The sequence below is a fragment of the Haliotis asinina genome, chromosome 8, assembly GCF_037392515.1.
Source record: "Haliotis asinina isolate JCU_RB_2024 chromosome 8, JCU_Hal_asi_v2, whole genome shotgun sequence".
NCBI classification, from domain to species: Eukaryota; Metazoa; Mollusca; class Gastropoda; order Lepetellida; family Haliotidae; genus Haliotis; species Haliotis asinina.
The window spans coordinates 8,182,911-8,198,332 of NC_090287.1; the positions used below are offsets into that span (position 1 = coordinate 8,182,911).

At 34.9% G+C, this 15,422-nt stretch overlaps 1 protein-coding gene across 4 annotated transcripts in view; it reads right to left on the reverse strand.

The window, feature by feature from the left end:
• Positions 1-38: 38 nt before the first annotated feature.
• LOC137295366 (calpain-B-like) overlaps positions 39-15,422 on the reverse strand; it is a 69,599-nt gene continuing 54,215 nt past the window's right edge. For all 4 annotated transcript variants that reach the window (XM_067826685.1, XM_067826684.1, XM_067826687.1 and 1 more), the window contains 7 exons: positions 10,393-10,528; positions 6,120-6,178; positions 5,837-5,905; positions 4,819-4,897; positions 3,785-3,901; positions 3,352-3,410; positions 39-2,653 (listed from right to left, as the gene is read on the reverse strand). In XM_067826685.1, coding sequence (XP_067682786.1) covers positions 2,627-2,653; positions 3,352-3,410; positions 3,785-3,901; positions 4,819-4,897; positions 5,837-5,905; positions 6,120-6,178; positions 10,393-10,528 — 546 coding nt within the window. In that variant the 3' untranslated portion in view covers positions 39-2,626. The remainder of the gene's footprint in view (positions 2,654-3,351; positions 3,411-3,784; positions 3,902-4,818; positions 4,898-5,836; positions 5,906-6,119; positions 6,179-10,392; positions 10,529-15,422) is intronic.

Below are 15,422 nucleotides of genomic sequence, written 5' to 3' on the forward strand. Positions count from 1 at the left end.
AGGACCAACAACGTAACCAGAACAAAGAACTAGATAGGTGAGCTACACAATTTTAATAACCTGCATTAACATTCAACAAAGACTGCGGCGTCTAACAGAACATCGAGTCTGCCAATGTTTAAACATAAAGCAAACTACAAGGTAAAAATGTACATAAATGTCCATATTATAAACATAATATCCATAAATAAATCTCTAACTCACCATTGCCACATGCTACATAAATAAATGGGTGAGAATATTATCCTTTTGCCTTCACACTAAAACTACCTTATAATGATTAGAATTCACAACAATCCGGGTCAGTTTGTTAATAACAAACAGTATTTACTGGTGTAAAATACTAACAACTAAACTAACAAATGTTAGCACTCTGTATTTCATCGTCAAATTACAAAACAAAAGTATTCATCTTGATAGAAGTTTATGTCATAATTGTGTACTTTCAAATCTTTGATTGTACAATATTGTTCGAGGTTGTATTTTAATCTCTCTGAATTACACAATGTTGTACATGAATTTATTTTCCTTCCTTTAATTTTATATTATTTTTAGCAACAAAGCAGTGCTATCACAACGGAGTCTGGCATACTATATACATATTACTGATAGTCCTAGCAAGATAAATACTATGTGCTGCGTTTAATTGGCCTCTTTCAAATGGTCATGGCTCAGAACAAGCTGAATAAACAATTCTGTTATAATGATATCTGAGGCTGTTCTACTGTTATATGATCGTCCATATTCTTATAAAATCCAAAAGTTTTCAAGTCGACTGAAAGTGGAATCTATGGTAATAACCAATGGTTCACAAGAGACAGGCCAATACCACAGCAACATTCACAAATACACAGAGTATCTTATCAGAAAGATATAATAAATATGATGAAAGTAGATGAATATTGTCACAAACATTTATAAACATTGTGATGTTCCTTAATCGAAGCGATACACTGGACATTCAGCGAACAGAACTTCAAGAACACAAATACCCGCATTATAGGTGTGAGATGGGCGGTGTTGCTACTTGCCAAACAGATTCTTCAAGGCACAATATACACGAAGCAGGAAACATTGAATCTAAAAAACATTATTCACTGAACTGTCTGTATTGACCACTTCTCAGACTGAACCAATTTCTGCCCTAGGTTTTCATACAAACCAACCTAAATATTGACGTAGTAAAAACTGGTAATTGTGGTAACCCATTTAACCTCAAGCATTATACAACTTTTACACTGATATTTAATCTATTTGAAAATAAAATAAAAATTTTATTTGGAATTAAATGCTTTTTATATATATATTTTTTAATGGTTGTTATTTCCTGCATATACTGGCAAACACTTCTGATAACAAAGAATCAAATTGGTCTAACCTTGGCCATAGTCCGTTTTAAGTTCAGTCTTTTGAGCAAAACTTTGTTTTCCTCAAGACACTACAATAAATGACCAGATATGAAGACAAGATATAGCTATTGGGGCAATAATGCTATTAAGTAATGCAGGTGTTGGAAATACAGATCCAGTCAGAAGACATGTATCTTTGATATGGGATACTCATCAGAACTTGATACATTTCCCATTTAACAGTTAACAACCATTTAAAAATCTTTCATCTTTCATGACATGCATTTGTTACTGTATAACAATGGAAGAAGCAATTATTCAACACATAACAATCATTTAATTAAGGCAAGAGTCCAGGCCCAGATTCATCTCAATGACACAGAAACAACTTTTTCATTGCAAAGTGTAAGACAACTACAACTATTCTTGCGATAATTTTTCACATCAGAGAGCATTTGATTTTTCAAAACAATTTTACTTAAGAGCTTAAAAATTTGCAAAATTTGCATGTACCAGATATCCCCATCTTATCAGGTTTACCTGCAGATCAGACAGGTTATACAAAAGTTGAAATCCACTGTGGAATACAAAATCAACAACATGTTTTCCTGACAATTGTTTTAGGGGGAAGGCTGGTCATGAGAAACAAGAAATACATTTTAACATGCCTTGAAGTTGGTTCGAAGATTGATACCATTATGCAGTATTAGTATGGCCGAATATGTCACCATAACAGAGGTAAGGATGTTTCATACTGTTTTCCAGTTCAACATTTGAATTATTTCAGTGATGTGACATAATACTGCCAGATCTGGTATTGAGCATACATTGGTACTCTGGACTTGAGGTCATAGTTTTCTTATTCACAAATCTAAGAATGAATCAAATGCATAGCATGTGGTTTCATTTCAGTCCTGAGTGAACTGGACATTTTATTATGAAAGACATTTTATCAACAGTTTGACGGTAGAAACAACAATAATAATAATGGAAAAGTAGAGAATGCCCTACAAAATCCATTTCAAAAGGTGAAAACATAAAAATTATTGCAAGTTTGAAGTTGTACATTTCGCGATGGAAGATTTTGTTATAGGAACTGTTTACAAACACATCATTAAACAGGAATGAGAACTACACACAACCAGGGCGTAGTATCATCAACATTGAGAGATTCTTGGTATGAAGTAACACTGACTGAAATGTAGGTAGAATACAGAACATCAAATATGGCAGAAGTGACTGGCAGCAATATGGCCGACACTGTTGTCAGGACTGTTTTAGGAGTACATTGTGGTTTGGATGAACTGAAATATAAAGAAAAAGAAAAACATTAAGTTGATGAACGTTTACATGAATGAGTTTATAAACAAATATATGCTAATATCTAACAAAACTAAATAATGCAGACTTAATTCTGGATTTGCATATGCTACAAGTCATTGTTTGAGACCATGGACAGTATTTTTCAGATGTAGCAGCTTCAAGTGTGAAAAAAGTCCGAAGATGTTCATAATTTTGTGAAATACACAAGCATGGTCCTAAAGACCAATATCCGTGAAGGTCTGCATTAAAATATTGGCCTTCAGTATCCCATGCTTGTAGTAAGAGGTGACTTACAAGATTGGGTGGTCAGGCTCGCTGACTTGGTTGACACATGTAATCGGTTCCCAAATGTGCAGATCAAGCTCATGCTGTTATTCACTGGATTGTCTGGTCCAGAATTGATTATTTCCAGACCACCATCATATAACTGAAATATTGCTGAGTGTGGTGTAAAACTAAACTCACTCACTCACACACTCACTCACCTAATAGACCAACAAACACATCCAGTCTGAACTAGGTTCCATGCAATGAACACTTTAGGGACGCTTATGGGAAATAACTCCAGTGTCTCACATGACTGAGCCTCCTCAATGGGAGATATACACGTGGTACCAAATTGACAAAGGAAAGCAACAGATCTATTTCTCACTGCCACACATAACCTCATGGTACTCACAGTATCAACATCAAAGGCTCCAATTCCCTGACCCTCCGGATCAACTGATTTGAAAGAAGCTGAAAACAAAATGTTTAAAATAACAAATGGTTTTAGGGAGAGGAGTTCGGATATATTGGTGTTTTGGACAATGACTTTTTGTCAGCTCTATGAGATAGTACAGACTTTGCATAGGACACAATCGGTACAATTCTGGGAATTTTGACAAAGGACTAGTAGCTATTTCCAGCAAAAAAGGACATAACTATGAACATGATGTGTGCATAGTGCTCAAATTTTGACAGGGATAGGGAATAGCAAGGTGGTGTCTGAATGTGACATATTGCTGGAATGTGTTGTCATACAAATAGAATTTCCTTTTTGCCACAGAACAGAGGCATGTAATGTGGCATGAGAAAGGCATTACACTTGCAGTCATCTGTAAGAAGCTTACACAACATAGTCTTGAGTCTGATTGCACACATAATGAAGTCACCGAACTCGATCTGTTCTTCCTTGTTGCTGTAACGCATCACTACAGATCTGGCTGTTAGGTTGCTCAGTCGGAAACCTGGAACACCAAACAAGCAAATTAGAAAGAAGGGAAACACAAATCTCATAATTTACTATCCTCATAACTCTATAAATGACATTTTGTTGTCATAGTCGTCCAATGGTCCACATGTCTATCTGCGTCTATCTCATTTTCAAATCAAGGTGACTCAAAGTTACTGAAAATCTGATGGTGCCAGACTTTGATGGAGCCTTGTTTCACTGGATTTCAAAGGATGAAAACTGAACATCAATGCACATGCTCAGAATCCTTCAGCCTATTACAGACAGAGTCCAATGTCATACGATAGGAAATAAAACCCAGACAATCTCAAATTAGAATATACGTAACTATTCTGATATAAGCCAACTTTGTTTTGAATCCCAGAACTCAACATCTATACTATTCGCATTCTCTGATAATGAGAAGGTAAAACTTTGAAAGAGACTTTAATTTCATCAGGTGTAACATATTCCTTGGTTTTGGACTGAATATTCTATATAAAGTCTACATAATACATCTGAACCACTAAAGGATAAATATATATGGATACATGTTGTTCTTAAAATAACCAAATCAATGTTTGAGATATTACATTGCTCAACATGGAGAGGGACACCCACCTACCAGATATCAGTTATAATAAATGGTAAGCAAACAAATTCATCTACAGAAACACTGAGACATTGTAAAAAACAAACTAAACATAGCTTGAACTTAACACAATACTCATTGCAAATACTCAATGGAGGAGTGTTGTGATGCATTAATGGTGAGAATCTATTGGTCAACTAGAGATTCTATGATACTCAAAACAAGTATTCCTTCAAGGTGTTCACATTTGTGTGACGATCCCACTGTGATACAATTTTTTTCAGATTGCTTTACCACACTGACACCATTATTTACAAAAGTATACAGATAAATACACTTACCAACAGATTTGAGGGCTGCTCTAATTTCATATGAGCTCAGGCATCCACTCCCGTCACGGTCGTAATCTTTGAAAACTCCCTAAAATTGAACATTCACATTTACTGAATGTTATCGGCACCAGCGAGCAGCAACCAAGGAACGTTTAGGATTTAAACAGATCTTTACCTTACATAAATCTCGATTGCCTTTGTGAAAATGAATGTGTCCATACTTTTTGATGATCCAGTGAAGTTTGAAACATCACAACACTTGTGTCGTTTCAACATCATATTAACATGTAAGCTTGAGTGCTGAATTTCATAAACACTATCAAGACTGCAAAAACAGTTCAGCTTTAGATGTCCAAGGCCTCCATTCACAAAGGTGATTGTAAGTCACTCAGGTAACCTTAGTGCAATGTTAAAGAATGGGAGTTAAGGTTAACCACAGGAAAGGTTGCTTTGTGAAAGGACCAAAAGACCCACAAACTAACCCCAAAACAGTGTTATCATCACACACAGATATCTCCTCATGTGCACTGGCATTAAATTGCCACGTTGACTTGTGACACTGAGAGGAGTGCCTTTGACAAACAGTTTGATGGGGTGGAAACATAAATTTTGAATCATTCCTTTGGACATATTTATCATATTTTCCATTAAATGAATCTTGGTGTGAATTATTTTGACAATTTTAGTCATGCTGCCAGGCCACACTGAAAATATTTAATCAGTGCCCTTTCTATATTTACCATACCATAGCACGCATATTCAGCGTTACGTCTATTCAGGTTCATAGGCATTAAATACTCCACATTCAGATCACAGACATAACAGGTGAGATTTAGAGGTAGGTCAAGGTTCATATATACATATTGGCTGATAGCTAATTGTACTGAATGGATCAAGCTCCCACCGCCTGTATCTATTACCTGAGGCCATAATTCTAATATTTATATGTCATTTATTGAACAGCTACTATTAACAATGCTTCCTACTTTCAGTGGGGATAATATATTGATGTAATTATAAAACCCACCTTCCATCTTCTGAGGTCTAGCCACAAGGCCTTGAACTCATCATAACCCAGCTTGCCAGAAAGATCACCCTAGACATCGGTCAAGGGACACAACTCAGCAGAGAAATGTGTATATTTAACAAGTGTTGAAGCAAACAAGACAGGTCATATTAAATATGTTCGTAAACATCACTGATAAAAACATACAAAAGCATTGACAAAAACATAAAAAATACTGTTAAATATCCCTGAAGATTTACGTTTTATCATTTTGTTGTGATTTGTCATTACACAGAAAGGATACATCATGCATGGCAACCATACTCCTAGTGCAGTCAATGCTGAAGCCCTCAAAGGCGAACTCTGAAACATGAACAAATGGAGGATTAAACACTGAACTTACTTGGAAGTGAGATGAGAACTATCTACCATCAACAATAAAATGCATATTGAAGATCTAAATGAGACCTACATCTAACAATAGGTTTGTTATTACAACAGAACACTCAAATTACAGGACAAAGTGAACATCTTGATGCAACTACTTTCCACAAAACAGCTGTGGTGTTAGAACAATCTAAAACAGTGTTAAAGACACATGATTGTACAATCACTTGTTTTACCTGACAATATGTCTCTGCTTTAAATCAAACAATAATATCTTTAATGATGTATAATTACATTACTTAAATGAAATCACATGGAAGTGCCTACGAACTCTCCCAGTTAGTAAAATTCACCGAAGGTCACTATCCCGAAGTTAGTTGGTGCTCTCCTCCCATTTCCCAAAAGAAAGAATTTCCTGACAAGACAGATCTTTGGTCACACTATGAATCCAATCATGATATAGATATGTATACTAACTTTGCTACCTGTTTCTATTTCATACTAAAAGCATGTAAGTAGAGCCACAAAATTCAATTATTTTTTCATCAAGATTTCCTCTATTCGTTTTTATTTCTTTTTGTGAGAGGTTTTGCAACAGATTGAAATCTGTACCTAAATATTTTAATAAGGAACCATCACTTGTCTTTCATCAACTGCTTTAAAAAGCAAAGGTACAAAATTTTCAGTTACTTCACTCATGGATCATAATCACAACTGCATATATTGATTTTAAAGTTTATATCAATTTAAAAGTGTTTTAGAAATCTTTTATAGGTACACAAATACCTTGATGAACAAATACTCAATTTATTGTGGCCTAACAAACCAACATGTTTGCATCAAGCTGGAATGTATATGAAAATATCTTATCATGCAATACTTTATTCACTGCACTGTGGGTTATACATGGTATATTCCAGACAACTAGGTACTGCAACTTGGCCACTCAACCTTGGTATCAGCCAACATGGTCCATAGTTTAAGCCTACAACCAGTAAGCACATTCACAAAAAATATTTCACAAGCTCTTATACTGCAGCTCACAACAATGAGTTCTCATCTTTTTGTCATAAATTCCAAATCCCCATTTCAGGTAGATTTGGCAGCAACATGGGGAAAAGCCATGACACACGCAGCCTACATGTGTTTGGTGTCTTGAAGCCGCACACAACGTTGTCATATTGTGTAGGATTAGTGATTCCTGGATGAAATTTTCAAGATATACTCCAACAATTTTATTATTAAACTCAAAGTGAAATCCACTGAATTGCTTACAATACACAATTTGCTTTCACAAGGATAGGCAAATCAAAAAGATATAGTCCATTAACTTAAACGAAAATAATAAAATAACTAAAAAACAGACTTTAAAGAAAGGTAAATACCAGCTACTTGATGATGATCAAATACTGGATGTATTCTCTGAAGATATGGATGCTTATTCTTAAACCTAAATCGCATAATCAGGTCAATTAAACTGACCATTTTATCTAAATATAACATCTCATCCTTCGTAATCAAGGGTAGTACATCTTTCCATTATCATAAATACCCAGATTCCGTGCAAAATTTTTATCAGAGATTGACAATATGTTATCAGAGATTGACACAAAAAGTGTTTGACAATTGGATGAAGGAAACGACCACAAACAAACCTTTTTTTGTTTCAAACTATCAGAAAGACAATGACACTGTTACTAACTTGGGAAAAATCATAAATTACAAGAATAGTATGATAAGAATTAGTTCAATGAATTCATGACCATGTTCAGGAAACACATTCAGCATTCATAGGCAAAATTATTTTGCATGTATAAAGATACTTGATTTATCAAGAACAGTTTTTTTTATCTTAAAACCATAAGTACTATTTGTACTGGATTATTTATGGTAAATAATAAGCAGAAGTCACTAATTAGACACAATATGATAAGAAAATGAAGATGAGTGTGAGGTCATAATTGAATGATTTGTTTGCTATCAACATTAAAGTTGGAAGTTGACAGAGAGAGCCAGAAGACACATAGGTTGACAGATGCATAATATGTAAATTGTGCTTGGGTTAAAAGACATAACATACAGCCTAAACATCAACATATTCTTCAGGCTTCATAAATATATTCTTGTTTCTCAAGCATTTCATTTATAATGCATTTAAGTCAATACCATTTAAGCTTTTCATATTTCCATTTTCTTTTATTTCATTTGTTTCCTACACTCTGGGACACCAAGCATGGGCTCCAGAAATTTGAGGAAGCAAACTCTGCCTTGAGTCTGGAAGTAAGCACCTTAACCGTTAGGCCACCAAAGCAATACTCAACCTAAAGATGAAATATGAAGCTTTTTTTCTAAAAATAAAGATAACCTTTTCAAACAATGATTTTTTTCACAAGAACCATTGCTTGAGAACAAGATTGTCCAGCCAACATTAGTGAAAGAGAGAAATGGGAGTAGTTAGTCAACAGAAATGATAAAATTGATAGCAAACAATGTGTTCTTGGCCTGAAAAATCGGATTAAGCTGAAAAAAATGTGACGCTAGAGTTCAGGATTCTAATAGTTTAGGCAGCCATACAGCAGTACATCTGTGCCAAACAACAAGTGTCTGTGCTAAATAATGACCAATGAACTCAGTAGCAGAGACTGACCATGTCTACTAACTCAAATTAATGTGATTCATGATGTTACAATAATGAGAACAGATCATGCAAAACATCAGAATATTTCATAAAGATCCATTAACCTGAAAAATTAGAGCAAAAGCAGCTCCAGAAAAATTCTTTTTGAGATAATACTTGAAAATTGTGCTTATTGATAGAATGTTTCATAAAGATGTAATGGATATACACTTTATTTGTAAATCATAAGCAAACATTTGGAAACAGTTTTGTGGAACATCATATTAAAACAGAAAACGATGCAGCATAACAAATGGCAACTCATATGGAGCTTTTGGAAAGGAAAACAAGGTTAAAATAACACAAGTCGCATGTGTGACCCTCACTGACAGGAAATTACTGGAAATAGTTTCGTTTTTGAAAAAAAAATGAAATATTCTGATGTGACATCCGAAACCATAAGGGGGACTAGTCTGACTAAGGGTGATCGCAGACAGTACAGCCTGCCTGTCTGTTGTCGACCATAGCTTACCAAGAAAAGAGTCTGTCAAATAAACAGTTCAGTGTTAGTACTAGGCCTCTCAGTAGTTGACCAGACAGGGTCTCTACACTAGGTCTTGACCAGGGTGCCATTGTTCAAAGCGATCTTAGCACTTAGGTGACTGTAACTCCCATACCATAACATAGGCTTAAGGTAGCCTTAGCACTAAGGGTGCTTTGTACAACGACACACTGTTGGCCATTTGGAAACTGGCACAGCAAGACATCATTCATAAACAAAACTCGTACACAGGATCTTAAAGCTTTAGAAGTGACTATGCTTTCATGTGTTGTTTATGTTGAACACAACAATATTCCAGCTACACAACATAGACATGTCAAAAAGTCTGGACCAGACAAGCCAGTGACTGACTGATGAGATTCAATGTCACACATTCTGATTCATCCAAGTCACTGAGTCTGACCAGTATGTCACCTCATGACAAGCATCAGCTCTCACGTGGAATCCATTCATTTCAGTATCCTCAGATTTTCTGTTAAAACCCATAAAAACGCTGTTTTTTCACTTACTATGCTTGCCTTATACACCAGGCAAACTTTCCACATCACAAATACACAGTCACACAGTCATTACAAAACAATTACGGAGACTAGATTCAATACTAATTCCCACATGCAAGTGTTAAAACCTTCAACACAGTACATCACTTACTATCAAATCACTCAAGACATCAAACAATCAAACCATTAAAATCATTTCAAAATATGAAGGATCAACATCTCGCCTTCTTACATAAATATCAGCACAAACAAGTTCATGAAATTTGGTCTCATTCTAACTACATTTTTCATTTTACCCAATGGAACTTGGAATAGGTAAAGCACATGCATTAATGCCAAATGGGGCACTTTCAAATTATTTAAATAATAATGCAGTAAAAGACTCTCACATGTTTAGTCATTTTGAGGATAATCTGATTTTCATGCAGTCAAAAATATATCGTCTGTTATTACATGTATATTCAGAAGGCATAGAAACAGTCTGTTTATCAACATATCACAAGAACTATACCTTTTGTGAAGACAGAGTTGAGAATGTCCCGGAGTTCATATGCATCAATCTCCATGTCCTCGCCAGCAATATTTCGGAAGCTTTCTCTCAAGCTGTCTCCCTGCTGCTGCTCTTCCTCCGTCGGTGGTGGCGCCTCCTGGTGGCATAAACATCACGTCAGTCCACAATCCCATGTTTGATAACCTACACAGTTTATCTATTCCTTTAGGAGAGGGTCTGTGCTTACCTTGTCTTCAATACCATTTGCATGTGGATCATTTTGTGCAACCTGGAGTTAGCCAGTGCATAATACTACTCAAATCTGATTCATTACGTTACCTCAATATTGTGCCTAGTGCATGATATGGTTTCTACACATGTAGAGAAGCTGAAACATCTATCATCTAGCAGATTGTTATGAACACATTATCAATAGCTCTTACTGACATTCTAAACACCATACTGATTTTCTAAAAACTGATACAGTTCAACAAGAGCAGTCTGAAAGAAAATAGTATGTTAGTTATTTCTACAGAAAGGAAACATTAAAATAATATTCCTGAAAGAAATATTCAATGTCAGTGGAAATGTAACCATTTCACAGAAAAGTGATGAAAATATGTTATTGTGTATTAGCTGTGCATCAACAAGTTATAAGTATCACTGACATTCATCCGTGACGAACGTGAAAACCTCCATTCAACTTGGCTACAATCAAATTAATGAACACTTTCTATATATGTATTCAAAGTGATGATGTGCAAACACACAAGTCAATCAAGTATGACTTACTCTAGAGCAATAAGAAATTCACTGATTTTCATAACTACATTAAATACAGATTTTTTATGCCAATATAATGCCTCTCTGCATTAAGATCTGAGGACTCTACATTAACTTGAGTGCAATGAATCCTAAGAAGACAAGGACAGTTACATTTGAAAGTAGTTACAATCACATTTTCATATTGATATGGAAAGTTTAATCAGAGATAATATATATGGTCTCTGGTTTAATTAATACACATGAAAATCCACTCATCCAACACACCTATCGGGCGGAGATGTGGAGATGTCATGGTGTCTAGAATGGACGGGGTGTACCAAAATATCTACAACAAAATCATGGCCATTTTAAAGATTCTACTTTCAGAACTTGAAGTTTCTGTCTTTTTAATTCATGATCAAGAAGTCATATTGCTGTGAATGCTTTGGTCATATGAACACAGACTTTTAGAAGCCTCAATGCTGATTGGCTGAAAGTTCACCTTATGCAATCTGTTATGAATGTGTCATCAGATCTTCAAGCAGAAAGATACTGATCTCATTTTCCTAACATTGTATATTTGCACTTTGGTTCTATGAAACACACATCTAATCATCTAGCATTTTTTTACTAAGCTTACGCTACTAAAACATTAAAGCTCATCCCTGAGAGAAATCTGTTATTTGTACCAATAACTTTGACACCGAGACCATTGGTAAGTTTAACATTGAATTTGTGGTTTATCTGTGAATACATGCTTTACTGAAATATAATGTCTTCAGTTGAATAAATTCTCAGCTGAGCTCTATTATATCCTGCTTGCATACATACACACAACATCCAGTATTTTCATATTACTTACTTCTAAATTATGGTGATGAGTTCCTGGTTACAAATGACAATGTCACAAAACAATTTTGCATCAATTGCTATTAATTAATATTTCTCAAATTTACACATTTAAAGGATGATGATAAATGATTTGGATGAGAACACAATGAAAGCAAAAACCCGCAAAACAAAGGCATGGCAGTTGTAAAGCGACACAAACATTCAAACAAGTTCAAGGTCATATGCAGGTCATACAAGGATTGCTTTCCTTTGCTTACTTACTTCCAGAAACTATTTACTTCAAAATCATTTTAAGTACCATGGAAGTAAGTGAAATTTTCAGGCCAATGTATAACCAGCAATTGATTTGAAAAGAACAAAGGTGAAGGACAGACATCAAGGTGAAACAAAAGGTGAAGGTCACAAAATAACCTCTGAGTCATCATCTTCATGCTGGCTTCCTGAGTCTACATCAGCATGCTGTGACAACATAGGAAAGTAAAAAACACACTGATCAACGGAAGAGATAGACCAATCAAACTTCACTATGTACCAAAGCTTAAACAAGAAAGATCTGCTGCAAAATAGGTGGTTATAAGTGCAATCAGTCCTCAAAACATGAGAACTACTATTCACAGAAATCATGAAGTAAATAATCAATAGTTTCAAAGTATACAGGTGCTTCCAACTTTCCTTGGATCATTTTCTGTGAAGAATTTGTGTATAGAAATTCCACAAGCTGGAGGAAAGACTTGTACTATTCTAAATTTCTACATTCAAAAAAGAATGAGGTATCTATTCTGGCTGCTGGCTGATACAAGTTCACATTCTTTGTATGTGACATTAATGTTTTCTAGGCCCTACCCTCCACTGTATCAAGGCATTTGAAGTGCCTTTTCTTCATTCCTGGTTTTAGAGAGTATTAACTATGTCTTACCCTTGAGGAGACATTTAGTTTTGAAAAAGTTTATTTTCTATTAAAGAATTTTATAGTATCTCACAATCACATTTACATACTCTTTATAGAAAAAGAAAAGCAGTGGTTCCAAATATGAGTTCTTCACCGAGAAATATTTGATTTTAAAATGTTTTCATGTTTGAAAATATCCTCTAGCTGTCAGAGTTTGCAAAAACAGGTTTACGTGCTAGTGTATCATGCATCAGTGAGAGCGTTCTAAAGCTCATACATCTAGAGTCTACTCACTACTAAACTAACAGTACTGCATACAGTGAGCATTGATGAGTCACATGAGGCATGAATGAAGCTCTTAATTATTGACCCACATCAGGAGACAGAAACATATGGATGACCTTCCTAAAAACATATACTACTCAAAAGACGTCAAAGAACACCCGATCCTTGTCACATTCAATAATTTATTCCTTGCAGATCAGGTATAGTCATTTATCGTCTTTTCAATAGTACACAATGATATGATTTGTTTGTGAGGTGAGTATTGAATCATGAGTATCTATTCTTGCAAAAAAGCTTTTACAGGAAACATTATCTAAATATGAATATATTATTTTGTATTATATGTACAAGTTTTTTGGTCAAATTAAGGTTGATGTGTTCAACTTGGCATTTTTGTTGTTTTTAACAAACTGAAAAATGTTATTAGTTAAACATATGCATTATTTTCTCAGCTGAACAGAAATAATATTCTGTGGATTCAGGTTAATTGTTTGTCTAAAGCAAATTCTTTCTGTACAAAGATTTAGAATTAATCTTTAAGAGCTGAAACTCCCAAAATATCACATGTAATGACACATTTCAAATACATGTCCACACTTTTCTTTTCACAACCTTCCCTGTTTTAGCTAATGATTATACATACACGAATTATAAAATCAGTCATGTGGTACAACCCTTGATAAAGCGTTTGACTTGATTGAAGATATTTTGAATTCTAAAAAACAAAAAGGAATTATACGGACTATGGTTATTCCTGGAAAGTCGGAAGAGTTTAGACATCTATGAAAGAGACAACAGCAAAACTTCCAACCCACACATGAGTCTCACACCATGTACAAGAGAGTTGTCTCCCGCTTGCTGTCCTCTTATCTAAATAAAGACTGTCTACCACCAGAAATGAAACTCCACTATCTCTGCATGCAAGTGGGGAACAAAAGTTGCAAATCTTATTTGTAATACCTAATAATTAATTCTATATTGTGTGTAAACACAGTTAGTATATCAATATGAACTGACGACATCTGAACCACTCTCAACTTACAACTCTCTTAGCCACCTGTGTAATGAAAGAAATTCCAGTCAACTTTTTTCCATTTTGAAGATAATACTGAAACGTATTGCACACACCTCTGATCAGTGTAATCAAAATAAGACTAAAATAAACCCATGCATGACACTTCAGGATCAGGAAATTATGAGACTTACGAATTTAGGAAAATGACATTTTACCATCTCTCTTCCTTAAACATGCAAGTAAAATTCAAAATTTAATCAATTTGAATAACACAGAAGTTCATGCACAAATCCTGAAACAACAGCAAACCCTTTAAAGAAATTTAACATGAATTGTCAACCAATAAGTTGCCAACATTAATTCAGGGAAAGGTAAACCTCATTTGCAACAGGGAACTTCAAAGAGGTATCCACAATGTTAATGTAGAACTGAGCAAGTTACGAGTCAGGAACAACTCCTTCAGGTGTGGGTCACAGTTCTACCTGTCTCCGCCCTGCTGACACTGGGATTGCCTGTGTTTGTACAATTTCATCGGAAGTAATTCCAGTTTGGTAACCGAGCACCGTCCATAAAAAGAAGACAACAATGACAAGCACATACATCATACTGTAGAAACACTGTACAACATCAAGAGATGGTAGAGTACAACAAAAACGACAGTCTCTATATACACCAAGAATATATATGGATATGGATGCACACTTTACAATACAACATCTGTATTATTATTTGGACATTATTAAGGATTCAAGACACTCTAAATGAATACTATTGGTGCATTGTGGTCTCAAAGTAAACTGAAAAACATCAGATGGAATATCATGGCATATATATGGATAAGAAAATCCATGACAGTATACGATTATATGTGCATGCGCAAATGTGAACATTTTTAGTAATCTTTTTAAGTTTTAGAAAACAAGAGCAACACTTTGAACATATTTTGGTTAAAAAAAGACAGAAAATAAAAAAATGGAACGAATCACTGGTTTAGTTCATGCATGGACTGGGTGCGGTTGTCCTGACTGTTTATATCCGTCGGCAGAAACAAAACATGGGAGCTGAACAAGCTCAAGAACCATTTAAACAGTATTCCACAGCTTTGGCTCACTGGAATCATAGATAAATGAATGTTTACCACTTTGGGTAAACTCACAAGCTATACAGTACATTTGAATCTGGGGTTGAGACTTCTGTCAAACTGATCCATGGATCAAGAAGAGATAACTCTACACAACAAGATAC